A 27784-nucleotide genomic window follows, 5' to 3' on the forward strand; every position below is an offset into this window, starting at 1 on the left:
CTCACATCGGTGGTAAAATGGCATATGTATTTCTCTGTTTTCATCCCTCATAAGTGCTTATAGATGACTTCATTGGAATACATTGACTTCGGGTGGGGTTGGGAGAGTAAGGCAGGTCTAGTGCAGTAGCATGTGTTGTGATATGGCTCTAATAATAGTGTAACAGGATTATTGAAGCCATAGTTATGTCTTGAAGCTTTTCTTTCTTTGGGATGCATAGAGATAGCATGTCACTGCTGCACAGGTTCCTGACTATGGTGTGTTTGGAACCCCAATAAAGCTTTACCAAATCATGAGTCCCATCTGCTTCTAGGTAAAAAATGAGTTGTGAGATGATTGGTCATTGTGGTGTTGGTTTTCTGCTGTTCTTTAAAAAAATTATTGCTTTGGATTATTGAAGCCATAGTGAAGCCTTGAAGCTTTTCTTTCTTTAGGATGCATAAGACAGATAGCATGCACTGCTTCATAGAAAATAGAAAATTTTAGTTCAATATTGGAGGTGTTCCTAACTATGGTGTTTTTGGAGAATTTGGATCCAATACAATTCCCTGCCTCCTTGTAGGGGCCGGAGCTGGGGCCAAGGTAATAGTAGGATCCCCAATTATAGGGATCCCGGTTCCAGTTCCAGTCCCAGTCCCAGTCCGTATTTGGAACGCATTGAAGCTTTACCAAATCATGGCTACATCTGCTCACAGGTAAAAAAGTTTTGAGTATGTGAGATGCTGCTGATTGCTGGTGATAGGAACTCAGCAGTGCAGGTAAAAAATTATGTGTTCTTATTTACTTACACAGCTGTATATGTGAAGGTGGAGGCTGCCCTGCCTTTGTCTCATCTTTTGTTCCGATGCTTTTAAGCTGCCCACGTTACACTTGACATCTCATCCATGTCCAACCACATTGACAGTGAGGTGGGGTTTTCACTCTCACCTAACTTGTTTCCCAAGATGTTTAATTTTCAGTACAAATGTGAACTGGTTTCTCGTTTTTCTGCTGAAGCATAACGAATCCAGCATTCAATTAATGCTCCCCATAAGCAGATATTTTTTAAAAGCAATTATACAAACAGGCAAATCTGCCATAATTCATTGGGGGTGCACAGAACATATTCTGCCTATGCTCGTCAGGTACACTTGATAAACAACCCTAACATCCACATGCACCTTCCCTGCTCAGGCCTAAGTCAATGCTGCTTTTAAAATGGGGGGTTGCAGTGTGGGTGGTTGTCAGCTAGCCAACCAGGTTGTAGTTGTATTGTATAATAATTTTCTAAGAGAAATTGCCATATGGGCCATCAATGGTTAAGGCCAGCTGGTACTTTGAGCATTTACCAATTCAGGGAAAATGCCATTTTAACAAATTTCACTTCTCACCGAAAAATGCTATATTTTACGCTCTCATCTCATTAGGCTGATGACGCATTAGTCTTAAATTTTTATATTTTTTAAAAAATCGCTAATTAAAGGGTTGATAACTTGATAGGCAATCAACGTAGTCGAATAAGGGTGAAATGAGATAATAGTATATAGCATCTCACATCCTTGGTTTTGAAAAATTAGGAAAAGCCAAGACGAGATTATTTAAGATCTTTGTAAAATATGTGAAATTATACTATTTCTGCCATCTAAATGGGAGTCCGTGCTCCTTAGGAATTATTTTAATGAGCTTTGCGAGATCCCCTACAATTTTTCAACGATTCAGATTTAATTTCAACTTTATCTTTCTCATGGCAAACTTGCAATTAAATATAGACCATTGAGAAAATTACGGTTTTACAGCACTTAAACCAAATCTTTTAATCACTACTAGACAACATGACATGTAGATACTTGATTTAACCTGTTATAAAAACATATATTAGTTTAAAAGACTTAGACAAAATTTCTTCCACCCAATTTAAGTTCTAGAACCAACATTTTTTTTTTTTTTTCAATGGTCAAATTATTAGTATATGCATTTATCAAGTTCTTGGGCTATTCCAAACCTTGTAGTACATAATATAGAATTCAGTATATACCTCGTTCATTGGTTGGTAACCTTTTGGAGGAGCTTGGACTATATATATTTTGCTTTGACAATAAATGCCATCTTTTCGTCTCTGATACAATTACAAATGATTATTCTCTCAAACTCTACCATTTTCATCTTCTTTCAACTTTTTTTAAGCACTCAAGAGACCAAGTGTAAGAACCCAGAATTTGAAATCAATCAACTAAGTCGCCTAATCATGCATCAAAGACGTGCCAAGTGTTTTCTGTATAAAGTAATTATTTCAAAAGCCGATATGTTTATCACTCTAAACACATTTGTTAGGGATAAAATCTATTATGGGTCCCACTCAACAGCTACATAGAGATAAGCTGCAGCCACACTAGAATTCTACAATAACTCAGTTATTTCAGGAAATTATCTGTCAACCATGATCTGAACGTAGACAAATCTATGATCTACTACTTCCCACTATCCATCAACCACCTGGAGGTGGAACATGGAGAGAGCAGTTACATAAAACCCTTTGACGCTCTTGTTTTTTTGCAGGAGTGCGAAGATTGAAATCAAAGGCAACTCGAAGAACGCAAAAAAAGTGAAGATCTCACCAATCGGAGACTGTTAGACCAAAAAAATGTCCTAACAACATTAATGGCACAAAATATTTCAAAAATAAAATCAAAAATCCAACAAAATAGTAAGACACTGATATACATACTTGCGAGATACTCCGAGTATCACTTTACTAGATTCATTAAATAAATAAATAATATTCAACTTAATTGACCCCTCTAAACTTGACTACACTCTAAAATCAAATAACAAATAATTTACTGTTAAATCACTCATAGCAGTGGTAAAATGCATATGTATTTCTCTGTTCTTCATCTCTCATAAGTGCTTATAGATGACTTAATTAGAAGACATGGACTTTGGGTGGGGGTGGGAGAGTAAAGCAGGTGATCATGGCTCTAATATTAGTGTAGCAGAAAGGTTGTGTGACGGAGCGAACCGAGGCAGATGATGTTCACAGATGTCTGTCTTAATTGTTTTCTGCTGTTCTTTGAATAAAATTGCTTTTGCTTTTGGATTATTGAAGCCATTGAATAAAATTTCTAACTATGTTGTGTTTGGAAGAGTAATTTTACTATTCACATTCATTTATGACATTCATCTCACACCGACTTAAGTGGTATGTTTTAGGTGACTTTTCTTCCGTTTTTTTTAGTAGCTTATGTGCGAAGCTCCTTAAAAATGTCGGTAGAAATGAAACTTATATGGAAGCAGCATGGGCTTAGGGTTTTCTCAAGTGGGTCCTCAGATTTGCTTAATTGGATCATCTTCTTCCCCCTGGGATTGCTTCATCCTGCCCACCACCACAGCCCATGGCTTCTTCTGCTTTCTTCATGCACAAATCCAACAACCAAAACTATCTTCAACAAGGGTTAATGCAATTTTCTAATATTCAAAATATTTGCTATGGCTAGACTCCTAATTGGCCAGGTGCTGCAAGCTCAATTTTAATCTCTCTGATTTTTACCTTTTTTTTTAAAAAAAAAAAAACAAACAAACAAAAGGTGAAAGCCTGCTTATGAATTGCCTCTGGAAACCAAACTAATCTCCACCAAGGGACTAGTTGTTGTTTGATTCATGTAATCATTCCTTGGAGAGCAAGTAGAAATTAATAAGGAGTGAATCTCCATATATATTTCTGTATCTTTTATTTCCTAGTCTAATAGGTGATAGATATTCCACATCAGGGTATGGGCTGCCCGTAAGCATCTTTCCTTACTAGTGTATCATGGCTATTGACGGCTAGACCTAATTTGTTCATGTAACACGTAGCCTCTATTTAAGAGAAGACAATGAATTAGAAATCATGCTTGAATATTATCAAACTCAATACAACTTCTTGTATTTTGGAGGTCACGGCTCTTAGAGATGCTCCAAGTAGGATGATCCATATCTCCAATACACACCAAGGACAATTTGCTTTGAATCTTAACAAGATTTTCAGACCTTGCCACCTGCCAATCCCAATTTTTATCACGGATGAGCCTAGCATTTAGATGACTCCCTACATAAGTTTCCAGTAAAATTCCATCAGGATGCCAATGATCCATCCATTACTAGCAACGTCTCTTAACTTTAGAAGCTTTCTCCAACACCATGAGCACGTTGTGGGATTTTAACTAGTCAAAAGCATACCATGAGCACCCTTGTGGGATTTTAACTAGTCAAAAGCATCTGCCTTTTAACGAGTATTCTTTTACCCATGCCACCTATAAGATCCAGCTCTAGCAAATAAGTACCATATAAGTCTCAACATGGAGACCTTATTCCAGTCCTCCAACCTTTTAATCCCCAAACCCCCTACCCTCTTAGGAACACAAATCAAATTCCAGCTCACCTTTAGCTCTAGCTTTGGCAGCATCAGTGCCTGACAATAGAAACATATTGAATTTTTGTTCTAATAGTCTAATGATCTTCTTAGGAATGTGTTCCAATAGCCTAATGATCTTCTTAGGAATGATAAAGAGGATAACCGGTACACTAGAACACTATACAGAATAAAGGAAATCAACTACAAGGGATCAGCAAAAGATAGCTTCTTAGAAAGCCAAGAGTTAATACTCCTCTATACTTTTTCAAGTAAACCAGTTTAATTTCCTAGAGATGAGAGGAACTCCAAGATACCATACAGGAAAAAATGCTTCCTGCATTTGCAAAAAATCCAGCACAAGCAATTTTCCAGCAATGGGTAAACCAAAACAGAAAACAGAACTTTTGCTTGGATTAGATAACTACTTGAAAGCTCATAAGCTTCCAAGATACAAAATGCATGTAATCTTTATAGTGAATTAGCCGAAAATAATTTTCTTTTACAATAATCAGAACCCAAAGTCCCATCTATAATTCAAAGCACACTTCTTAAGCAGATTTAATTATTCACAAGCTTTACTGGTCAAAGAACTCTTTGGTTATGGGAGGCCATGAGCAATGCAAGTCTACTTAGCTGATATATAAAGTAAATCAACTTCTTTGAGATTCCATCATTACTCCCCGCTGTGACGACCCCTTAATAAAAATTAAGGACCAAGTCGCCACAATAACTTGTACATACCTATAACCTCCCATAATATGAGTACATCACATCAAAGATTATAACAATGCAGCGGAAATAACTAAACATCAACAGTATATAACACACAAAGCATACATAAACATCTAAGTTTTAAAATCTTACATAACACTAATTACATACACCTAAGCAAACTATACAAAAGGCGTCTCGTAGGACAATACTATATACATAAAAAAAAAAATTGCAATCTCTACAAAATGGGTTAGCAAAAGACTAACTCCAAAGCATCTGACACCCTATAACCTCAATCATAGTGGCCTAGGTATCAATCTTATCACCAGTGTTTACTAAACAGCCATGTATGTTTTCACAAATGATTTTTAATAAACGTCTAGTTAAATGGTAAATCAAGTGATAGACAATTTGATATATAGTAATTAAATTGTAATAATATTTCCTTGCATTTTCTTATTACATAATTAACTTTACATTTTATAATATGAAGTGGTAAAACATGCAGTTCATAACATAATAAGTAAAATATTAGTTAAAATCAACATAATTTAAGTATATAGCATTGCATAACATTTCATAACATAATATCTTATAACATACATCTCATAACATACATAACATCATAAGTGAATTTATACTCCCACTTATTCCCAAGAGTTTGCTAAGTGTTACCCCACTTAACCGCAAGGTTGCTAATAATTTATCCCTCATAGCTTTGAGGTGTTGAGCTTGTAACCCCACTCAACCGCTAGGCTGTTAGGCAACTTTGTTTCCCCCTTCCTAACATCGGGGTGTTAATCCCTCCCTAACCGTTGGGCTTTACATGCATTCATACATAACATCATATTTTTCATATTATCATTCTTTTCGCAAATCTCGTTTTCCTTCCAAACTCGACTTATTTTTATAAATCATTTTCTTTGGAAACACATTTTCATTTAATACATATGTAAAACATTTCAAAATATATTCATACATGTAATTAAAATAATTGTGCTCAACAAAATATACATAGTATGCTTTTGTAAAATAATGCAGGGCCAGTCAGTTTGAACTTACTAAGTCGTAGACTCACATTTCTATCTGTAGAACCATAATGATTTTACAGATGTCACTGCAAATACTATCGCGAGGATCCGTACGCCTGATTAGAATTTTACCCTGAAGGTTTCCTGCTTTTACTTTTGAAGAGCTATCTTTCCATTAGTATGATTAGTTTAATTCTATTTATGATGCATGACACATTGTATTATGGATAAAGTTTGTAATGTGATAATAATGTATAATAGAAGCTCTGGTATATATTTATTAGTGAGTTTGGTTATAAAAAGAAAAGAAAATTTTATTACTGGTTTTCTACTGTGTTATTTAATTAGGAAAAAGTAGTAGTGTCACATGAGAATTTAGATAATTCCACTTACGGCTTGACTAGTAAAGCTGGAGTGCTACAGTATGGTACCAGAGCATCTAATGGAAGTACAATAAGAAGTAGATACCCGAAGAAAGTAAATGTACAAAAAACCCTTAGGAAATAACTCCCACAATGTCATTTTAGATACTCATCATCCCACCTCAATTGTTTTAATTACTAACTTAAGACCATAATTTGCTATCCATCACAAAGCATTAACTGGAGAAATAAAAATGGTTATTTATCATAACCCTTTTCATGTGTCCCCACGTATCAACTTTCTTCTCTAAAGAAATAAAAAATTTAAATAAATCAATATTTAAAAAAGATAGACTTAACAGTAAAATTTTTTTTAAAAAAAAAAAAAAAAAAAAAAGAGTAAGTATACCTTATCTTTTGTAATAGTAATTTGAATTAATTAAACAAGAAATCTGAATTAATTAATACTCATCAATTATAAACAAAAACTTATTACCACTATAATCTTAATAAGAGCTCACCATTAAGATCTCAAAATATCTAATCAATAAGAGCAAATGCTCATTATATCAAGATTTTAGCAAAAATAAAATATCCAAATGATCATATCCATATGGTGCACCAACAATATTCACAAGGTTACACTGCATCACCATCACAAAGCAGTAATTGAAGTTCCACAAAATGTAATTAACAGACTTCAAAATATAATTAACAAACACTTGAAACCAAATATAACTTCACTTCTAAAACATATACAAGTGCATGTTAAGATCTAATAAATAAGCTAAAGGGCAATTGCATACCCGAAATCATCCATCAAATGCTTGTCTTTTTCTGCCCCTTTTGGTAAACTTGAAGGTCTTGCAATCTTAGCATAGCCGCTGCCGTCCCCACAGTTTCCTTTCGAAGTGCTCTTTATATTCCAATAATTCTTTCCATCATTGGTTTTGCCGAAGCCAGTCACAATAATGGAATGATATTCAGCTTCTACTTTCCCTTTGTCTTTTGCTTTTGCTTTTCTTGTTTGCATGCCTTCACGTTGAATCATGTCAAAAAACAAAAATAAGAACATAACAAATTGTTATGTAAACAAATTTATAACAAATGCATTTATCCCTAGAAACTCTTCAAAGTCGTGGTTAATCTGCATAGTACCATAAAGAGGTTGTATCTGTACCATTTCCATAACTTCTCTATCAATGTTCCCCATAACCATTTTCACGTCTCCCCAACGTATCAACTTTCTTCTTTAAAGAAATAAAAAAATTTAAATAAATCAATATTTAAAAAAGATAGACTTAATAGTAAAAAAATAAAAAATAAAAATAAATAAGTATGCACTCTCTTCTGTCGTAGTAATTTGAATTATCTAAACAAGAAATTTGAATTGATTAATACTCATCAATTATAAACAAAAACTACAAAAACTTATTACTGCTAAGATCTTTATAAGAGCTATAACCAGTGAGATCTTAATCTGATATCAAGATTTTAACAATAAGAGCAACTGCTCATTATATCAAGATTTTAACAAGAATAAAATATTCAAATGATCATATCCATATGGTGCACCAACAATATCCACGAGATCACGCTGCATCACCATCACAAAGCATTAACTAGAGTTCCACAAAATTTAATTAACAGATTTCAAAATGTAATTAACAAACACTTGAAACCAAATATAACTTCACTTCTAAAGCATATGCAAGTGCATGCAAAAATCTAATAAACAAGCTAAAGGGCAATTGCATACCCGAAATCGTCCATCAAATGCTTGTCTTTTTCTGCCCTTCCTGGTAAACTTGAAGTTCTTGCAATCTTAGAATAGCCGCTGTCATCCCCTAGTTTTCTCTACAAGTGTTCTTTATATTCCAATAATTTTTTCCATCATTGGTTTTGCCGAAGCCAGTCACAATAATTGAATGATATTCAGCTTCTGCTTTCCCTTTCTCTTTTGCTTTTGCTTTTCTTGTTTGCATGCCTTCATAAATTGAATATTATCAAAAAAAACAAAAATAAGATCATAACAAATTGTTATCGTAAACAAATTTATAACAAATACACTTACCCTTGCAAAGTCTTCAAAGTCGTTGTTAATGTGCATAGTACCATAAAGAGGTTGTAGATGCACCATTTCCATTACTTCTCTCTGTGTTCCCCATAACCATTTTCATGTGTCCCCACGTATCAACTTTCTTTTCTAAATAAATAAAAATTTTAAATAAATCAGTATTTAAAAAATATTGACTTAACAGTAAAATAAAAATAAAAAAGAGTTGGTATACATTCTCTTATTTCATAGTCATCTGAATTAATTAAACAAAAAATCTGAAATAATTAATACTCATCAATTATAAACAAAAACTTATTACTACTAAGATAATAAGAGCTCGTCACCGAGATCATATCATGTAGTGATGATATCTAATCAATAAGAGCAACTGCTGATTATATCTATATTTAATGTTTTAATTTTCTAGGACACGTGTCTAGTTTTGAAGGGTATTCACATGGACTTACGTCAATACCCTTAAGTAATAATTAAGAGTGACTTTACGTGGAAAGTTTAAACTCTCTTAAAATTATTCTTTAACTAATAGATTTAAGAACTATGAAGAGATTTTAGATTTTTTGTGTTTTATAGTTGGAGAAAATATTTATATCTTTCAAACTTAGCACACTACACGCCACATTCATCTCTATCATTGCTCGGTTTTTACTGTACACTACTTTTTCCTAACAACAAAATTTATCCATCTGTATCATTGCTCGGTTTTGATGTACACTACTTTTTCCTAACAACAAAATTTATCCATCTCTATCATTGCTCGGTTTTGCTGTACACTTCGTTTTCCTAACAACAAAATTTTCATAATCTGTAAATGGAATGATAAAGACCAAATAGGAATGAAAATTTTCAAATTATTCCAGTAACATCCAAGAAAGAATTTCTTTTGAGGAATAAGAAATTATCATCAAATAAAAGTAAATGAGATGAGTATATATATTGATATAACTAAATTAACTATTAATCATCTACCAAGAAATAGCTACGTGATAGTAATAATCTTATGACTGAAACTTTTTTTTTTCTTTTTTTTTTTTTTAAAAAAAAAAACGTTTTATTCTTCTTGTTGGAACTAGTGGCTCATATTCTCTCAGGCATAGAGAGTAATATTAGAACACCAGTAGTTGGCCGAGTAGACGGAGCGGAGTGAACGGAGCTAAACGACGTTCACAAAGTGGGAGATAGAAGATTTTAATTGCAATCTCTAGATTTCAAAGAATGACACCAAATGTAACTGATACAAGATTTTAATTGCAATCTCTATAATAAATGGTAAGAAAAAGATAAGAGATATTAGTCGAATGAAAGAACAAAATTCAATGAGCGGAGACAAGTATTAGAAGCAAAGCTTCACCTTCATAACACTATCACGGTGACAAATATAAAAGCATGTTCCTTGAGTACATAAACATAAACTAAGTGGATAAAAAAAAAATGGCGATCTCAAATTAACACAAGTTTTGCCTATTTGTTCCCTAATAAAGGATGAATTGAGTAAGAAATTCTTACCATGAGAGCTAGTTTGTATCTCGGTTTGAAAATTTTGACTTTTAGACCCCAAGTTGTAATAATTCAGAAAAATCTCAATTTTATCACATAATTCATATCAACAAAGTCATCAACTTAAAGTCCAACACCACATATATAAATACCAAAATCAAAGCAAGCATGAAAGAAATTCACATAGAGAATTTGATAATAAAGTAAAAACCTTTTGAAGAACTCCTCAAAAGTAAAATCACTCTAAGGACCAGCCAACCAACCCCAAAGGTATTCACTATAGTAGACTTTTACGTTGATCTTACTTACAAAACCTTTGTAACTCACAAACTCAATTTCTTCAAAATATCTATGTTTTGTTTCAATGCTACATCCAGCCTTTTCATTGCATTGTGGTCTGGTATTTCATTGATTGGGATGATTTTAGGATGGATGTTCCCCTTTTGGAAGGTTAAAATAGAAGCAGTGGGCAAGGTTTGATGTTGCAGGTTCTGAAATGTATCTAACTGAATCAGGGTCTTGGTTGATATATTCTTACACACAAGATGGGTTTTTCTACCTTAGTTTGGTCGAGGAAGAGCAGTGAAGATTGGTGGCTTGGTAGAAGGTAATAATCCGAATTGAAATACAGTAACTTTTTCATTTGAGAAACCAGGAGGCAGTAATTTGATGCGAAGCAAAAAACCTCATCCGGACTTGACATGTCACGAATCCTTTTGAAAGAGAGGAGTGCCTTCGAGAACGCAGACTCATAAAGAATACATTATGGTATATCTTGACAACCATGAAACTCAAAAGTCCTTACACAAATACATCACACCACAACAAATACAATTGGTTACAATGTATCACTTCAAAGCAGCCCACTAATTTCAGGTGAAATATAATAAGAGGTCACTCAAGACTGGTGAATTGGTAACAACAATATTTCACTTCAAATACAATTTGGTACATTGGCATGGTTTAAGCATCTCAGATGCAACTTGACAATTCACACATTACTTAACCCACACTATGGAATAGTCAAACCGGAGGCGGGTTGTGGGGAAAAAATTGTAAGGATAATGGAATAATTCTATTCCAAATAAAATAAGCACATAACATAAAGGACAAACTAAACTAGCAAATGCTTCTCGCATTCAAAAGAATTGAAATTAAATATCATAATAGTAGTATAAACTTTAATTGGCAAAAGCTCAATGCATCTTAATTACAACAGAAAAGGTGCTATATATATAGCAATTATCCACACAGAGATATAAAGGACTTGCTAATACGATTCACTAAATAAGCATCAGTAGTAGGTCAACATTCCAATGAGTACAACTATTCTTCTGTCTAGGCTTAGGTAAATACATATTTCCTTTTTTTTCTCATGAGTAGCTCAAGGGTATTACATATTTCCAAAAATCTCCTTAAAACTCTCCATATGCATATGTCGCTGCTGGAAAATCTTCTCATACGACCCGCTTGCCTGCATAAAAAAAGCCATCCACCAATAGGTCAATATGATTAAAATGCCAAAAGAATCTCGTGAAGGATAGATGCTTGACAAGATGTTTGGCCTCATAACCTATTCACTTGTTTCATCATACACTTTTGGGACTTCGGAGAATAATGTAACTTTTTAAAGAAACCAAAAAGAAAAAAAAGAAAAAAGAAAAAGAAAAAGAAAAAAGACACAAGTGTTTGTGTGTGTATCTCCACATCCATCCATGAAGAGTAAAATATAAATATATTTATGTGTGCACGCGCGCACATTTCGCACAATTATGAGCAAAGAAAGAGGTAAGCTACCAATTTGAAATCCAAATTATACACTTCAAGGCCAGCCACAGTTTGCCACAATAAAATTACAAATGGGTTTTGTGTTTTTGCAGGAAACATGGAATGTTAATATAGGACCTAAGGCCCTATGGCTTGTGACAGAAACCAACTCCATCATCCCTGGGACACCAAAAGAAGGCTCTATCTAGGTATCCACTTTTTGAATAGAGCACAACCCTATTAGGCTACATTGTCTGTGTTTTTGTTTTCTAATTTCAACACAAACACCTATTAGGCTACGTTGCCTGTGTTTTTGTTTTTTAAGACTGATGGTTACTTATCAAAAATAAATAAATAACTCAAAACACAAAAACAAATATCCGCAAACACATTAGTACTGCTATATATAATTGAAGTAAGGCAGTAGCAAGAAGCACTAGAATTCATATTCTGATCAAGATATTTAGCTCACATACGTCGTCTACGCAAGTGCTGTGCAATCTTCCTTCTAAGTCCAATTGAGGATGCCGCAGCAAACTTGTCCACCTCCTTGCCACGTTTGAAAAAGATAAAGAGCAGAAACCTCCTAACCTCCTAAAATCTCCTTAAACTCTCCATATGCATATGTCACTGCTGAAAAATCTTCTCATACAACCCGCTTGCCTGCATAAAAACAGCAATCCACCAATAGGTCAATGATTAAAATGCCAAAAGAATCTCGTGAAGGACAGATGCTTGACAAGATGTTTTGCCTCATAACCTATTCACTTGTTTCATCAAACAATTTTGGGACTTGGGAGAATAATGTAACTTTTTAAAGAAACCAAAAAAATAAAAAAAAATAAAAAAGAAAGAAAAAGAAACAGAAAAAAGACACGAGTGTTTGTGTGTGTATCTCCACATCCATCCATGAAGAGTAAAATATAAATATATCTATGTGTGCGCGCACGCATTTCGCACAATTGTGAGCAAAGAAAGAGGTAAGCTACCAATTTGAAATCCAAATTATACACTCCAAGGCCAGCCACGGTTTGCCACAATAAAATTACAAGTGGGTTTTGTGTTTTTACGGGAAACATGGAATGTTAATGTAGGACCTAAAGCCCCATGGCTTGTGACAGAACCCAACTCCATCATCCCTGGGACACCAAAAGAAGGCTCTATCTAGGTATCCACTTTTTGAATAGAGCACAACCCTATTAGGCTACGTTGTCTGTGTTTTTGTTTTCTAATTTCAACACAAACACCTATTAGGCTACGTTGCCTGTGTTCTTGTTTTTTAAGACTGATGGTTACTTAAAAATAAATAAATAACTCTAAACACAAAAACAAATATCCCCAAACACATTAGTACTGCTATATATAATTGAAGTAAGGCAGTAGCAAGAAACACTAGAATTCATATTCTGATCAAGATATTTAGTTCACGTACGTTGTCTACGCAAGTGCTGCGCAATCTCCCTTCTAAGTCCAATTGAGGATGCCGCCGCAAACTTATCCACCTCCCTGCCATGTTTGAAAAAGATAAAGTGCAAAAACCTCCTAACCTCCTAAAATCTCCTTAAACTCTCCATATGCATATGTCACTGCTGAAAAATCTTCTCATACAACCCGCTTGCCTGCATAAAAACAGCCATCCACCAATAGGTCAATGATTAAAATGCCAAAAGAATCTCTTGAAGGACAGATGCTTGACAAGATGTTTTGCCTCATAACCTATTCACTTGTTTCATCAAACAATTTTGGGACTTGGGAGAATAATGTAACTTTTTTAAAGAAACCAATAAATAAATAAATAAATAAATAAAATAAAAAAGAAAGAAAGAAAAAAAGAAAGAAAAAAGACATGAGTGTTTGTGTGTGTATCTCCACATCCATCTGTGAAGAGTAAAATATAAATATATCTATGTGTGCGCGAGCGCATTACGTGCAATTGTGGGCAAAGAAAGAGGATTAAGCTACCAATTTGAAATCCAAATTATACACTCCATATCCAGCCACGGTTTGCCACAATATAATTACAAGTGGGTTTTGTGTTTTTGCAGGAAACATGGAATGTTAATATAGAACCTCAAGCCCTATGCTTGTGACAAAACCCAACTCCATCATCCCTGGGACACCAAAAGAAGGCTCTATCTAGGTATCCACTTTTTGAATAGAGCACAACCCTGTTAGGCTACATTGTCTGTATTTTTGTTTTCTAATTTCAACACAAACACCTATTACGCTACGTTGTCTATGTTTTTGTTTTTTAAGACTGATGGTTACTTATCAAAAATAAATAAATAACTCAAAACACAAAAACAAATATCCCCAAACACATTAGTACTGCTATATATAATTGAAGTAAGGCAGTAGCAAGAAACACTAGAATTCATATTTTGATCAAGATATTTAGCTCACGTACGTCGTCTATGCAAGTGCTGTGCAATCATACTTCTAAGTCCATCTGAGGATATTGCACCAAACTTGTCCACCTCCTTGCCACGTTTGAAAAAGATAAAGTGCGGACACCTCCTAACACCCCAGTCAGCAGCCAGGCCCCCGGCCTGAGGGCCACCCTCAACTATGTCTACTTGCAAGAAAACAACTTTCGGGTACTTTGCAGTTAAGCTTGTGTAAAGAAGAGAATACAAACGGCAGCGATGATCAGAGAAGTACAGGATTGCCAGGCGAGATGTCCTTGAAGCAGCATTCAACTGTGTTTCCAGTTCACTAGCAGTGGAAATATGAATAACTTGATCCCCTGTTGTAAACCAAAATTGATCAAAATTTGTCTAAGAAACACCATTACCTGTTATTATGTTCTCATAAATCAATGATGGGAAAAAAACAAAATTGTCCAAACCAATTATCATACAACTTCGTGCCTCTGATGTGAGCAAAAGAAAACTCTTTCCTCTAGCCTTAATTGAACGAAACTTTCCAAAGATCTACCCAAACTTCTTTCTTTCTTTTTTTAATTTTCTTTTTTTGGATGGGGGCATTGGTTTGGGAAATCAATAGGGTAACTTTTCAAAAAAAAAAAAGACATGGGTGTTTGTGTGTGTATAACTACCCAATTAGTTGGGTTCACGAGAGATAGACTTAAGAGTGAATCGATTAAGGCATCAAAACCAAACAAAGTTGTGAATAATTAAGTAAATTAATCTCCTTAAAATGTAATTAATTCCTTTACCTTTATCTGCTTTCTCCTTATACTCCCTGACATACAACAGATCAAAATTATGATCATCTAAGGGGGGCCTCCAACGCGCAATGGTACGAAAGGTCTTAGTCTTGCCTCCATCAGCATGATCCTTGGCCTCAAAGGTTACAAAATACCTTTGTATATCACAAGACTGAGACATTGCTTTCACTACCTTCACAAACTCCAGCTGAGGAGGCATTTGAGGCTACACACAAAAGCCACCACGAATACATAATTATTATCTCACTATTTCAGCATATATATATATATATATATATATATATATATATATATATATATATATATATATATATATAACAAAAAAGAAAAAAAAAAGAAAAAACCAACCTTGAAGAAAGTTCTTAGTTGTCTACGCCTTTGGTATTCATCGATTGCGCGCATCGAAACCGTTTTGCATATGGCGCGCGAATATTTGCATTTGGGACTGAGTGGTGAAATTATACCATGAGGCATGGTGCCAGACTGGCCCTTCAGGCTCGCCAGACTGACCATATCAAAGCCCTATAACGGAAGGAAGGAGAAGGAGTGTTAAAGCTTGCAGACAAATTAAGGCATAAATAGGCGTAGAAGACGAAGAGAATTCGTTTTACTTACATCACTCTTATACAATGATGAAGTGTAGCGGAAAAGTAATTCGCCCCTCAACAGTGAAAATCTCCTCCTGCGGCTCGGTATCCGGCCCTCGGATAGCTGCGGAAGAGAAGGATCCAAGGAAGGGACAGAAACATCGCGATCCATCTCTCTCTTTCTCTGTGCAAGAAACCCTAGCCACCACACTCGCGGCAGCAATAATGAATTTTTTTTGTTATTTATATAAGAGACGGCACCAATTTACAATAAATAAGAGACGGTTAGAGCGGCTAGGAATTCTAGGAAGAAATTCATCCAAAGAAATCGATCTGGCTTTAGGTGCGGTAGTTCAAAACTACCGCACCATGCGGTAGTCCAAAACTGCACCGTTTGGTGCAGTTTTGGGCAATAAACAAATAATTTTTTTAAAGAAAAAGAAAAATATTTAAAAACTAAAAATATTAAAAAAATAAAATAGTAGAGAAAGAAACAAAAAATGAAAGGGGTGGCTCCTTGGCCAAATTGCACCCTATTTTGGCCAAGGGGGTGGATTTCCATTATCCTCCTCCAACTTTCTCACCTGTTAACTAGCATTTTCATTATCCTCCTCTAACTTTCTCGAGAAAGTGACAGAATATTGGAAGCCAAAAGAAAAAATTCAAAGAAACACAAAACTTCAAAAACCATGAGGTCTTTGTATTTCATTCCACCAGCAACACCCATTTCAATCCGGACCACCCCAAAGGCCATGAGGGTGGATCTTCGTTGATTTTGGCAGCAGTGAAGGCTATCATGTGCTTTCTCTGATTCCCTCTTATTCCTGATTTCCCTTGAAGGCATGAATTCTATAAATCTGATGGAGACTTTTTGGTACATGGATCTGGTTGAAACAACGATTTCTTTGATCCATCATGTATCTTTCAGCAAAATCATGAAAACCCGCTAGAGGATAGTTATCAACACCAAGAGCAAGAACATGCACTGAATCTGCAAGAACATCATGATCAACTGCTGTTTTTATTTTTAATTATTTCTAGTTTTTAGTTTTTTTAACTTTTTTAATTGTTTTAATATTTTTAATTATTAGTTTTTTATATTTTTTAATTCTTAAATAATTGTTTGTTATATTTATAAAAAAAAAAAAAAGAAGAAAAAAAAACCTATTTTTTCCCACCCCGTTTGGTGCAGTCCAACCACCTGAGCCGAATCCGAAGAAATACATATTTAATTAATTAATTAATTTTTCGTTTTCTTTTTAAGCTTTTTATATCCAAATGCATATTTTCTATTTGACATTTATAATTAAAAATATTTACGAATTAAAAAAAAAAAAAAAAAAACAATTTATAACATAAAACTTATATTATTATTAGAATAAAATAAAATTTAAAAATAGAATAATAAAACATGTTGGTACGTGGGCCAGCCCACCAAAAGCCCATTCTTGTCTTGAGTCGACTTGATGAACAGGTCCTTATTTAAACAAAATAAGGCCCATGTCGCATCTTGGCGTCGAAGCCCGCTCAGTCTTCTCCTGAATGTTGAAGCAACCCATATCTCATGCAAAACAATTCAGTTGACGGTTAATTTGTTGCTGTCATGGGAAATCTTGGCTTCTCAGCTCGTCACAAGCCCAAAAATATCTCTATCCACACAACCTAAGAATAGATTGAGTAATTGAATAGTATTATTCTTTCCATTTTTCCAGAAGAATGGAACTTCAAAGTTGGAGAATATGTTTTATTTAAGAATGTCTTTAATATTACTTGGATTAGCTTTTTTGATGTTATCAATTTTTAATACTTAGGGTTCATTTGAAATTGTGGTTTCAATAAGTGCGATTTTAAAAATTGTGTTTTTGAAATCGCTACTTTTTGAAATACCGCAAAGGCGTTTAGTAAAACATGTTAAAAGATACTTTTTTATCAAATATTTGTTATGCAAAATCGTGATTTTGGTTTAAATTCGTTTATTTTCAAATAAACGCCCCATAGCCTGCTTATAAAAATCGATTTTTTTTTTCTTTCTATTTTAGGTTGTGTGTTTTTTAAATCGTAATGCCAAACGTCTTATGTTTTGCAATATCTTTTAAAAATGTAGATTATTCTTGCGAAATGGCAATCCCAAACGAGACATCCCGTATTGTTTAATTACTTATTTATATGGCGTTAATTAAAGAATATTGATTATAGCATTTTTTATATCTAAAAAAAATCTTTATTAATATTCATTAATTATGAAACTTCTGGGCTAAAAGAACGATGCTTAGATGAGAGATGGACGACTGAAATTTATGAATTTGAGAATCTCAAATTTAAAGAGAATTCTAGGGAATCTCAATCCTTTATTTTGTGCGACAGCTGGCACGTTGTAAATTGTTAAATGTAAGGCATGACTAGGATTTAATAATAAAATAATCTCAAATTTAAAAGAAATTTGTTGGGATTCCTAATCCCTTATTTTGAGAAGTTGGAAAAAAATATTTGTTTGATGTAAATATTGTCTTTTGGCTGATTATAGTGCATGGTTTTTGTAAGTATTGAATAGTTGGAATGATGTATGGGTGATGGAACCCTGCAACAAATAACATAAATATAATAAATAATAAACTCCTCTTTTTTTTCATGTTTTTATTTTCCATCACATGGTACTTTTTTCTATGCTTTCTCATTGTTTCATGAAATACATTACTTCAAAACTGGGTCTAAGGAGCTCGAAGGTGGTAAAAAAGAAGATGCATAACCATAGGTGATTTCGTCATACAAATATAATGAGATATGGGAGGAACCCAATTATTATAACTTTTCTTTTCTTTTTTTGGTTCAAAATATTTGGACCATTTCTTGATTTATGCATGTCAACCTTGAGGAGGGACATTCTAATCTTCTCTGTATTTAGTTGCATTAGAATATTCATATTCAAGTTGTAAATAGATGGAGTCCCCGATGCAACTTTCACAACAAATGAGTATTATGAAAACAAGTTCATTTCCATTAATATACAACTTAAAGCGTATTCAAATCTTAAGCTTTTAGAATAGTCAACCATTTAATATTATATCATGACAGAAGTTCTGAGTTTGAACTAAACTGTTCATTCGCCATTTCAGTCAAATATTTAGCAGACCATCAAATATAGCCGAAGCACAACGGTTATGTCATTACTTCAAAAGCTGCAGTACAATAGCACCAATACAACAGCCCTTTTAGGCACAATCGCTAAGAAGATGCTCAAGAACCTTGATGGATGCCTACAATGAAAGGGCATTGAAAGCAACTACCAAGTAAAAAAATCACATCATCCAAAGCCAAATATACCAGTTTTCTAGCAAACAATTGGCAAGAAATGCACCACTGAAAAGTGGACCTACCAAAAGTATAGGACAATTGGATTTGATACCAAAGAAAGTATCATGGAATGACTTTTACAGAACCTGGAGATTCATCACAAGACTGCCTTGCTGATCAACTAATAGTACAGACATATCCAGAGTAAATTGAAGAAGAAGAAGAAGAAGAAGAGAAAGAATTACTTCAATTGAATTGTAAGTAATATTTCTTCAAAACACACAAATGCTGCGCAGGAGTAGATAAATGTATCCAAATATGTGAATGCAAGCCTAATGACTTGAAATTTGCTTAAACAGACAGACTAACATCAGAAGCACAACAATAACGTCTCAACTTGAGATGCAGGGAAGCCATGCATTTTGCTCACATCTTGCCGCTGCTTCTTCATTTTCCTGCATTAGAAGTTGCCACAACCAATACAATCAATCAGAAAAGATGAAATGGATTAGATATTTGTTATTGAAGTAATAACAAGATTTTTGTTATTGAAATTAGCCCACAACAACTAATGTGAGCAGAGAACATGTGGATTTAAACAAACTAAGCAATCAAGCCTATTCACACAAACAGACCCCAAGCATGCCAACATTTTACCACTCACCAAAATATGTCATGGCCTTATATTATGCATAGCTGAATGATAAGCTTCAAGAAATATACATCAACCTAGTACGCATACAATTCCAAGATAACAAGATAATCCACACCATTGGAAATATCATTGAAAAGCGAAGGCGAAACCCAAGTACACATAAATTATACAAGAGAAGACATCTAATTAGAAGGAGAGAAAAGATCAAGAAAATCATGAAAACATTAATATTTCTTAATAAATGAAGAGAATATGCAGTGCATACACAAGAATATGCAGTGCATACACAAGAATATGTGTTTTTGTTTTCTAATTTCAACACAAACACCTATTAGGCTACGTTGCCTGTGTTTTTGTTTTTTAAGACTGACGGTTACTTATCAAAAATAAATAAATAACTCAAAGCACAAAAACAAATATCCCCAAACACATTAGTACTGCTATATATAATTGAAGTAAGGCAGTAGCAAGAAACACTAGAATTCATATTCTGATCAAGATATTTAGCTCACGTACGTCGTCTACGCAAGTGCTGCGCATTCTTCCTTCTAAGTTCAATTGAGGATGCCGCAGCAAACTTGTCCACCTCCTTGCCACGTTTGAAAAAGATAAAGTGCAGAAACCTCCTAACCTCCTAAAATCTCCTTAAACTCTCCATATGCATATGTCACTGCTGAAAAATCTTCTCATACAACCCGCTTGCCTGCATAAAAACAGACATCCACCAATAGGTCAATGATTAAAATGCCAAAAGAATCTCGTGAAGGACAGATGCTTGACAAGATGTTTTGCCTCATAACCTATTCACTTGTTTCATCAAACAATTTTGGGACTTGGGAGAATAATGTAACTTTTTAAAGAAACCAAAAAATAAAAAATAAAAAAAGAAAGAAAAAGAAAAAGAAAAAAGACATGAGTGTTTCTGTGTGTATCTCCACATCCATCTGTGAAGAGTAAAATATAAATATATCTATGTGTGCGCGAGCGCATTTCGTGCAATTGTGAGCAAAGAAAGAGGATTAAGCTACCAATTTGAAATCCAAATTATACACTCCATAGCCAGCCACGGTTTGCCACAATATAATTACAAGTGGGTTTTGTGTTTTTGCAGGAAACATGAAATGTTAATATAGGACCTCAAGCCCTATGCTTGTGACAGAACCCAACTCCATCATCCCTGGGACACCAAAAGAAGGCTCTATCTAGGTATCCACTTTTTGAATAGAGCACAACCCTATTAGGCTACGTTGTCTGTATTTTTGTTTTCTAATTTCAACACAAACACCTATTAGGCTACGTTGTCTATGTTTTTGTTTTTTAAGACTGATGGTTACTTATCAAAAATAAATAAATAACTCAAAACACAAAAACAAATATCCCCAAACACATTAGTACTGCTATATATAATTGAAGTAAGGCAGTAGCAAGAAACACTAGAATTCATATTCTGATCAAGATATTTAGCTCACGTACGTCGTCTATGCAAGTGCTGTGCAATCATACTTCTAAGTCCATCTGAGGATATTGCACCAAACTTGTCCACCTCCTTGCCACGTTTGAAAAAGATAAAGTGCGGACACCTCCTAACACCCCAGTCAGCAGCCAGGCCCCCGGCCTGAGGGCCACCCTCAACTATGTCTACTTGCAAGAAAACAACTTTCGGGTACTTTGCAGGTAAGCTTGTGTAAAGAAGAGAATACAAACGGCAGCGATGATCAGAGAAGTACAGGATTGCCAGGCGAGATGTCCTTGAAGCAGCATTCAACTGTGTTTCCAGTTCACTAGCAGTGGAAATATGAATAACTTGATCCCCTGTTGTAAACCAAAATTGATCAAAATTTGTCTAAGAAACACCATTACCTGTTATTATGTTCTCATAAATCAATGATGGGAAAAAAACAAAATTGTCCAAACCAATTATCATACAACTTCGTGCCTCTGATGTGAGCAAAAGAAAACTCTTTCCTCTAGCCTTAATTGAACGAAACTTTCCAAAGATCTACCCAAACTTCTTTCTTTTTTTTTTAATTTTCTTTTTTTGGATGGGGGCATTGGTTTGGGAAATCAATAGTGTAACTTTTCAAAAAAAAAAAGACATGGGTGTTTGTGTGTGTATAACTCCCCAATTAGTTGGGTTCACGAGAGATAGACTTAAGATAATCTGCAGTGAATCGATTAACGCATCAAAACCAAACAAAGTTGTGAATAATTAAGTAAATTAATCTCCTTAAAATGTAATTCCTTTACCTTTATCTTCTTTCTCCTTATACTCCCTGACATACAACAGATCAAAATTATGATCATCTAAGGGGGGCCTCCAACGCGCAATGGTTCGAAAGGTCTTAGTCTTGCCTCCATCAGCATGATCCTTGGCCTCAAAGGTTACAAAATACCTGCGTATATCACAAGACTGAGACATTGCTTTCACTACCTTCACAAACTCCAGCTGAGGAGGCATTTGAGGCTACACACAAAAGCCACCATGAATACATAATTATTATCTCACTATTTCAGCATATATATATATATATATATATATATATAACAAAAAAGAAAAAAGAAAAAACCAACCTTGAAGAAAGTTCTTAGTTGTCTACGCCTTTCGTATTCATCGATTGCGCGCATCGAAACCGTTTTGCATATGTCGCGCGAATATTTGCACTTGGGACTGAGTGGTGAAATTATACCATGAGGCATGGTGCCAGACTGGCCCTTCAGGCTCGCCAGACTGACCATATCAAAGCCCTATAACGGAAGGAAGGAGAAGGAGTGTTAAAGCTTGCAGACAAATTAAGGCATAAATAGGCGTAGAAGACGAAGAGAATTCGTTTTACTTACATCACTTTTATACAATGATGAATTGTAGCGGAAAAGTAATTCGCCCCTCAACAGTGGAAATCTACGCCTGCGGCTCGGTATCCGGCCCTCGGATAGCCGCGGAAGAGCAGGATCCGAGGCAGGGACAGAAACATCGCGATCCATCTCTCTCTTTCTCTGTGCAAGAAACCCTAGCCACCACAGTCGCTGCAGCAATAATGAAATTTTTTGTTATTTATATAAGAGACGGCATCAATTTACAATAAATAAATAAATAAGAGACGGTTAGCGCGGCTAGGAATTCTAAGGAAGAAATTCATCCAAAGGGACCCGGCTTCCATGCTGAACTTTTAAGTACCGCACATCTGCAGTTATAAAATTGAGAGTCCAGATTGTTCAAGTCAAACGACGTCGTGGAAGAGAAGAGGCAACCGTTAAAACAAACGGTAAAAACAAACGTTTAACTGTTAAAAGGAACTTGAAATAAAACAATACTCTCTGAGATGGTTTACGCTTTGACAACGTACCAACTCTGTTTTCCAAGTATCTCCACGCCCAATTCTCTCTCCCTAAACACTTTTTGGGTCGCAAGCAAAATGACTCAGAACAAAGCTTGGGACCTCCTGACATCAAACCTTTTTTTTTTTTTCTTTCCTTTTTCTAGTTTATACTCGGAACCTAAAAACAAAGCTCTAGGCCTTTTCTTAAATATGGGTTTCAGCTTCTTCTTTTTTTTAAAAAAATAATAATAAAAAAATAAAAAGCAAAAATTATCTAGGCTGAACCGAAAAATCCCACTACACCTCTCATCCTCCCTCTTGAAGGGTCTGATTCCACGTAGATATTTTTCTCTATGGTTCTCTAGGGTGCTGAGAGCCTAAGACTATTCTACGGGGGGAAAAAAAAAAAAGACAAAGCAAAACGAAGCAAGACCCAAGAGAACAAAGCTTGAGCTAATCGTGAAAACAAAGCAAGACCCAGGAGACAAAAATCAATTTTGCACCCGACAATATAGTTATCAAAGAAAAAGATAGAAAGAGAGAATTAAAATACGTAGCCCTCTGCTTCTTCCTCGTCTTCTTCTTCTTCCTTTCTCTGCTTTTGTTGAAGTTCTGCAGATCCAGGAGAAATAAACGTTTGTTTCCACCGTTTGCTTTAAACGTTTGCCTCTTCGATCTTTCCCACGACGTCGTTTGCCTTGAAAAATCTGAACCCTCAATTTTTATAACCGCAGATGTGCGGTACTTTTATTTACTGCATGGAAGCCGGGTCCCATCCAAAGAAATCGATCTGGCTTTAGGTGCGGACCGTGCGGTAGTTTCGGTAGTCCAAAACTGCACCGTTTGGTGCAGTTTTGGGCAATAAACAAATAGTTTTTTTAAAGAAAAAGAAAAAGAAAAATATTTAAAAACTAAAAGTATTAAAAAAAAAAAAATAGAAGAGAAAGAAAACAAAAAAATGAAAGGGATGGCTCCTTGCCAAAATGGGGTGGTCCGGCCAAGGGGGTGGATTTCCATTATCCTCCGCCAACTTTCTCACCTGTTAACTAGCATTTCCATTATTCTCCTTCAACTTTCTCGAGAAAGTGGCAGAAAATTGGAAGCCAAAAGGAAAAATTCAAAGAAACCCAAAACTCAAAAAACCATGAGATCCTTGTATTTCATTCCACCAGCAACACCCATTTCAATCCAGACCACCTCAAAGGCCATGAGGGTAGATCTTCGTCGATTTCGGCACCGGTGAAGGCTATCATGTGCTTTCTCTAATTCCCTCTTATTCCTGATTTCCCTTGAAGGTGTGGATTCTATGGATCTGATGGAGACTTTTTGGTACATGGATCTGGTTGAAACAACGATTTCTTTGAGCCATAATGTATCTTATAGCAAAATCATGAAAACCCGCTAGAGGATAGTTATCAACACCAAGAGCAAGAACATGCACTGAATCTGCAAGAACATCATGATCAGCTGCTGTTTTTATTTTTAATTCTTTCTAGTTTTTAGTTTTTTTAACTTTTTTAATTGTTTTAATATTTTTAATTATTAGTTTTTTATATTTTTTAATTCTTAAATAATTATTTGTTATATTAAAAAAAAAAAAAACCTATTTTTTTCCACCCCGTTTGTGCAGTTTTAGACTATCCCACCTAAGCTGAATCCGAAGAAATAAATATTTAATTAATTAATTAATTAATTTTTCTTTTTCTTTTTAAGCTTTTTATATCCAAATATATATTTTCTATTTGACATTTATAATTAAAAATATTTATGAAAGAAAAAAAAAAAAACATAATAGATACTTAATTAATTAAATTTTCTTTTTCTTTTTCTTTTTTCTTTTTTCTTTATATTCAAATGCATATTTTCTAATAGACATTTATAATTAAAAATATTTACGAATTAAAAAAAAAAAAAAAAAAAAAAAAAAAAAACAAACAAACAATTTATAATATAAAACTTATATTATTATTAGAATAAAATAAAATTTAAAAATAGAATAATAAAACATGTTGGTACGTGGGCCAGCCCACCAAAAGCCCATTCTTGCCTTGAGTCGACTTGATGAACATGTCCTTATATATACAAAATAAGGCCCATCTCGCATCTTGGCGTCGAAGCCCGCTCAGTCTTCTCCTGAATGTTGAAGCAACCCATATCTCATGCAAACAATTCAGTCGACGGTTAATTTGTTGTTGTCATGGGAAATCTTGGCTTCTCAGCTCGTCACAAGCCCAAAAATATCTCTATCCACAACCTAAGAATAGATTGAGTAATTGAATAGTATTATTCTTTCCATTTTTCCAGAAGAATGGAACTTCAAAGTTGGAGAATATGTTTTATTTAAGAATGTCTTTAATATTACTTGGATTAGCTTTTTTGATGCTATGAATTTTTAATACTTAGGGTTCATTTGGAATTGCGGTTTCAATAAGTGCGATTTTAAAAATTGCGTTCTTGAAATCGCTACTTTTTGAAATATCGCAAAGGCATTTGGTAAAACAAGTTAAAAGGTACTTTTTTTATCAAATATTTGTTATGTGAAATCGTGATTTTGGTTTAAATTTGCGCATTTTCAAATAAACACCCTATAGCCTGCTTATAAAAATTGATTTTTTTTTTTTCTATTTTAGATTATGTGTTTTTTAAATCGCAATGCCAAACGCCTTACGTTTTGCAATATCTTTTAAAATTGTAGATTATTCTTGCGAAATGGCAATCCCAAACGAGACATCCCGTAGTGTTTAATTACTTATTTATATGGCCTTAATTAAAGAATATTGATTATAGCATTTTATATATCTAAAAAAAAAAAATCTTTATTAATATTCATTAATTAGGAAACTTCTGGGCTAAAAGAACGACGCTTAGATGAAAGATGGACAGCTGAGATTTATGAATTTGAGAATCTCAAATTTAAAGAGAATTTTAGGGGATCTCAATCCTTGATTTTGTGTGACAACTAGCACGTTATGAATTGTTAGATGTAAATCATAGCTAGGATTTAATAATAAAATAATCTCAAATTTGAAAGAAATTTGTGGGGATTCCTAATCCCTTATTTTGAGAAGTCGGGAAAAATATTTATTTGATGTAAATATTGTCTTTTGAATTAATGTCCAAGTTTGTTTAAAAAAACTATTAATTAATACGAAATCAAATTGTTAAAGCTCCAAATCAAAGATTAATAAAGAAAGTAAAATAATGGGGGAAAAAAAATAAGAAGGGAATTCTTTCATCAAATCTTTCTATGATCACAATTGTTCTCATAAAAATCATATCTATGTCATGCCACCTAAGCATTTATTTCCAAAAAATTTAAATTTAAATTTTCCACAAAACATACATGATAAGAGTTTACCTTCTTTTGGAAAGCCTTGATTTTAATTTATCTCAAATTATTAAACATTGGATGCATAGATTGAATTATTAAACTCAGAAGTTCTTGAATTAAAGGTTTTCCCACAGAATTAGACATTGAAAACAAAATTTTTTTAAGGAAATCATTTTTCAAGAAAATATTTTTTGCTGAAAACATTTCTTCGACGAAAAACATTTTACTTCAAAACAAACATAGTCTTATTTTTGTTTTATTTTGTAGAATCAATGCGACAGAGTTTAATCAGTCCCTCTAAAACATGTCCAGGAAATACTTTGCCCCCCTCCCCCCCTTGTTTTTTTCCCCTTTTGTAGGATAATTATATAGATGCTACATGATTTTGAGTATATAATTGGCTGATTATATAGTGCATGGTTTTTGTAAGTATTGAATAGTTGGAATGATGGATGGGTGATGGAACCCTGCAACAAATAACATAAATATAATAAATAATAAACTCATTTCTGGTAAAAGAGACCACAAGACTCAAATTAGAGATGGAAACAAACCACAAATAAGTTTAACAATTCTCAATTATTCGCTACTTATTTTACAAATGCAAGATGTTAACGTAAGAGCAAAGTAATGCAGTTAGACTTAGACTTAGAACATAACACATAAAAAAATTAGACATGTTACACATTATTCTCTCAACCATCTTCATTTACAAATTAAATGGTGACTTAAATGGAGTCACCGTTAAATTTGTGGACTTGTGTGGGTCTCATTGTAATTGAATATGCGACCATTATTTTTTTTCCGATTGTGTTTGGAAAAATAATTGAAAATCAAGTCTTATTGTAATTGAATATGCCACCATTATTCAATATTATGGAGCAGATAAATCCAAGTGGAGGGAATTTCCCGGCAATGCTTGTGATGGTGAGGACATACTAAGGGTTAATTTATTTTCTTCTTCTTCTTTTTTTTCATGTTTTTATTTTCCATCACATGGAATTTTTTTTTCTATGCTTTCTCATTGTTTCATGAAATATATAAATTCAAAACTGGGTCTAAGGAACTCGAAGGTGGTAAAAAAGAAGATGCATAACCATAGGTGATTTCGTCATACAAATATAATGAGATATGGAAGGAACCCAATTATTATAACTTTTTTTTTTTCTTTTTTTTTTTCAAAAAATTTGAACCATTTCTTGAATCATGCCTGTCGACCTTGAGAAGGGACATTCTAATCTTCTCTGTATTTAGTTGCATTAGAATATTCATATTCAAGTTGTAAATAGATGGAGCCCCCAATGCAAACTTTCACAACAAATGCGTATTATGAAAACAAGTTCATTTCCATTAATATACAACTTAAAGCGTATTCAAATCTTAAGCTTTTAGAATAGTCAACCATTTAATATTATATCATGACAGAAGTTCTGAGTTTGAACTAAACTGTTCATTCGCCATTTCAGTCAAATATTTAGCAGACCATCAAATATAGCCGAAGCACAACGGTTATGTCATTACTTCAAAAGCTGCAGTACAATAGCACCAATACAACAGCCCTTTTAGGCACAATCGCTAAGAAGATGCTCAAGAACC

The 27784-nt window shown here is 34.0% G+C and overlaps 2 protein-coding genes and 2 non-coding genes across 6 annotated transcripts; all 4 read right to left on the bottom strand.

Moving 5' to 3' along the window:
• Positions 1-11198: 11198 nt before the first annotated feature.
• LOC132171242 (uncharacterized) lies at positions 11199-15935 on the bottom strand. The gene is made up of 7 exons (XM_059582510.1): positions 15623-15935; positions 15356-15529; positions 14996-15212; positions 14225-14563; positions 13250-13436; positions 12294-12480; positions 11199-11524 (listed from the first exon to the last, which is right to left on the bottom strand). The coding sequence occupies exons 1-5, from the start codon at positions 15764-15766 to the stop codon at positions 13420-13422; spliced, it is 891 nt and encodes a 296-aa protein (XP_059438493.1). The 5' UTR covers positions 15767-15935; the 3' UTR covers positions 11199-11524; positions 12294-12480; positions 13250-13419.
• Positions 15936-18423: 2488 nt separating this feature from the next.
• On the bottom strand, positions 18424-18529 carry LOC132173150 (U6 spliceosomal RNA). The gene has a single exon (XR_009439246.1). It is a non-coding gene; the product is annotated as a U6 spliceosomal RNA (small nuclear RNA).
• A 584-nt stretch (positions 18530-19113) lies between these two features.
• LOC132170621 (uncharacterized) lies at positions 19114-22596 on the bottom strand. Of its 3 annotated transcripts, none has more exons than XM_059581663.1 (6): positions 22379-22596; positions 22112-22285; positions 21788-22004; positions 21014-21352; positions 20057-20243; positions 19114-19324 (listed from the first exon to the last, which is right to left on the bottom strand). In XM_059581663.1, the coding sequence occupies exons 1-5, from the start codon at positions 22520-22522 to the stop codon at positions 20227-20229; spliced, it is 891 nt and encodes a 296-aa protein (XP_059437646.1). In that variant the 5' UTR covers positions 22523-22596; the 3' UTR covers positions 19114-19324; positions 20057-20226. The 3 variants fall into 3 exon arrangements, with proteins under 3 accessions (XP_059437646.1, XP_059437645.1, XP_059437644.1); XM_059581662.1 differs by having other exon boundaries at positions 19114-19330; XM_059581661.1 differs by having other exon boundaries at positions 19114-19340.
• A 4773-nt stretch (positions 22597-27369) lies between these two features.
• LOC132173151 (U6 spliceosomal RNA) lies at positions 27370-27475 on the bottom strand. Its single transcript, XR_009439247.1, has one exon. It is a non-coding gene; the product is annotated as a U6 spliceosomal RNA (small nuclear RNA).
• Positions 27476-27784: the final 309 nt, after the last annotated feature.

This window comes from Corylus avellana, chromosome ca2 (genome assembly GCF_901000735.1).
Source record: "Corylus avellana chromosome ca2, CavTom2PMs-1.0".
Classification (NCBI taxonomy): domain Eukaryota; kingdom Viridiplantae; phylum Streptophyta; class Magnoliopsida; order Fagales; family Betulaceae; genus Corylus; species Corylus avellana.

Excerpts from the sequence above, each read along its gene's own strand:
- LOC132170621 (XM_059581663.1), bottom strand. The coding sequence starts at position 22,522 with ATGGATCGCGATGTTTCTGTCCCTGCCTCGGATCCTGCTCTTCCGCGG. Across the intron at positions 22,286-22,378 it reads CATCATTGTATAAAAGTGAT|GGCTTTGATATGGTCAGTCT; the intron begins GTAAGTAAAACG and ends CTTCCGTTATAG. Across the intron at positions 21,353-21,787 it reads TAAGGAGAAAGAAGATAAAG|GGGATCAAGTTATTCATATT; the intron begins GTAAAGGAATTA and ends GGTTTACAACAG.
- LOC132171242 (XM_059582510.1), bottom strand. The coding sequence starts at position 15,766 with ATGGATCGCGATGTTTCTGTCCCTTCCTTGGATCCTTCTCTTCCGCAG. Across the intron at positions 15,530-15,622 it reads CATCATTGTATAAGAGTGAT|GGCTTTGATATGGTCAGTCT; the intron begins GTAAGTAAAACG and ends CTTCCGTTATAG. Across the intron at positions 15,213-15,355 it reads AACTAAGAACTTTCTTCAAG|CCTCAAATGCCTCCTCAGCT; the intron begins GTTGGTTTTTTC and ends TTTTGTGTGTAG.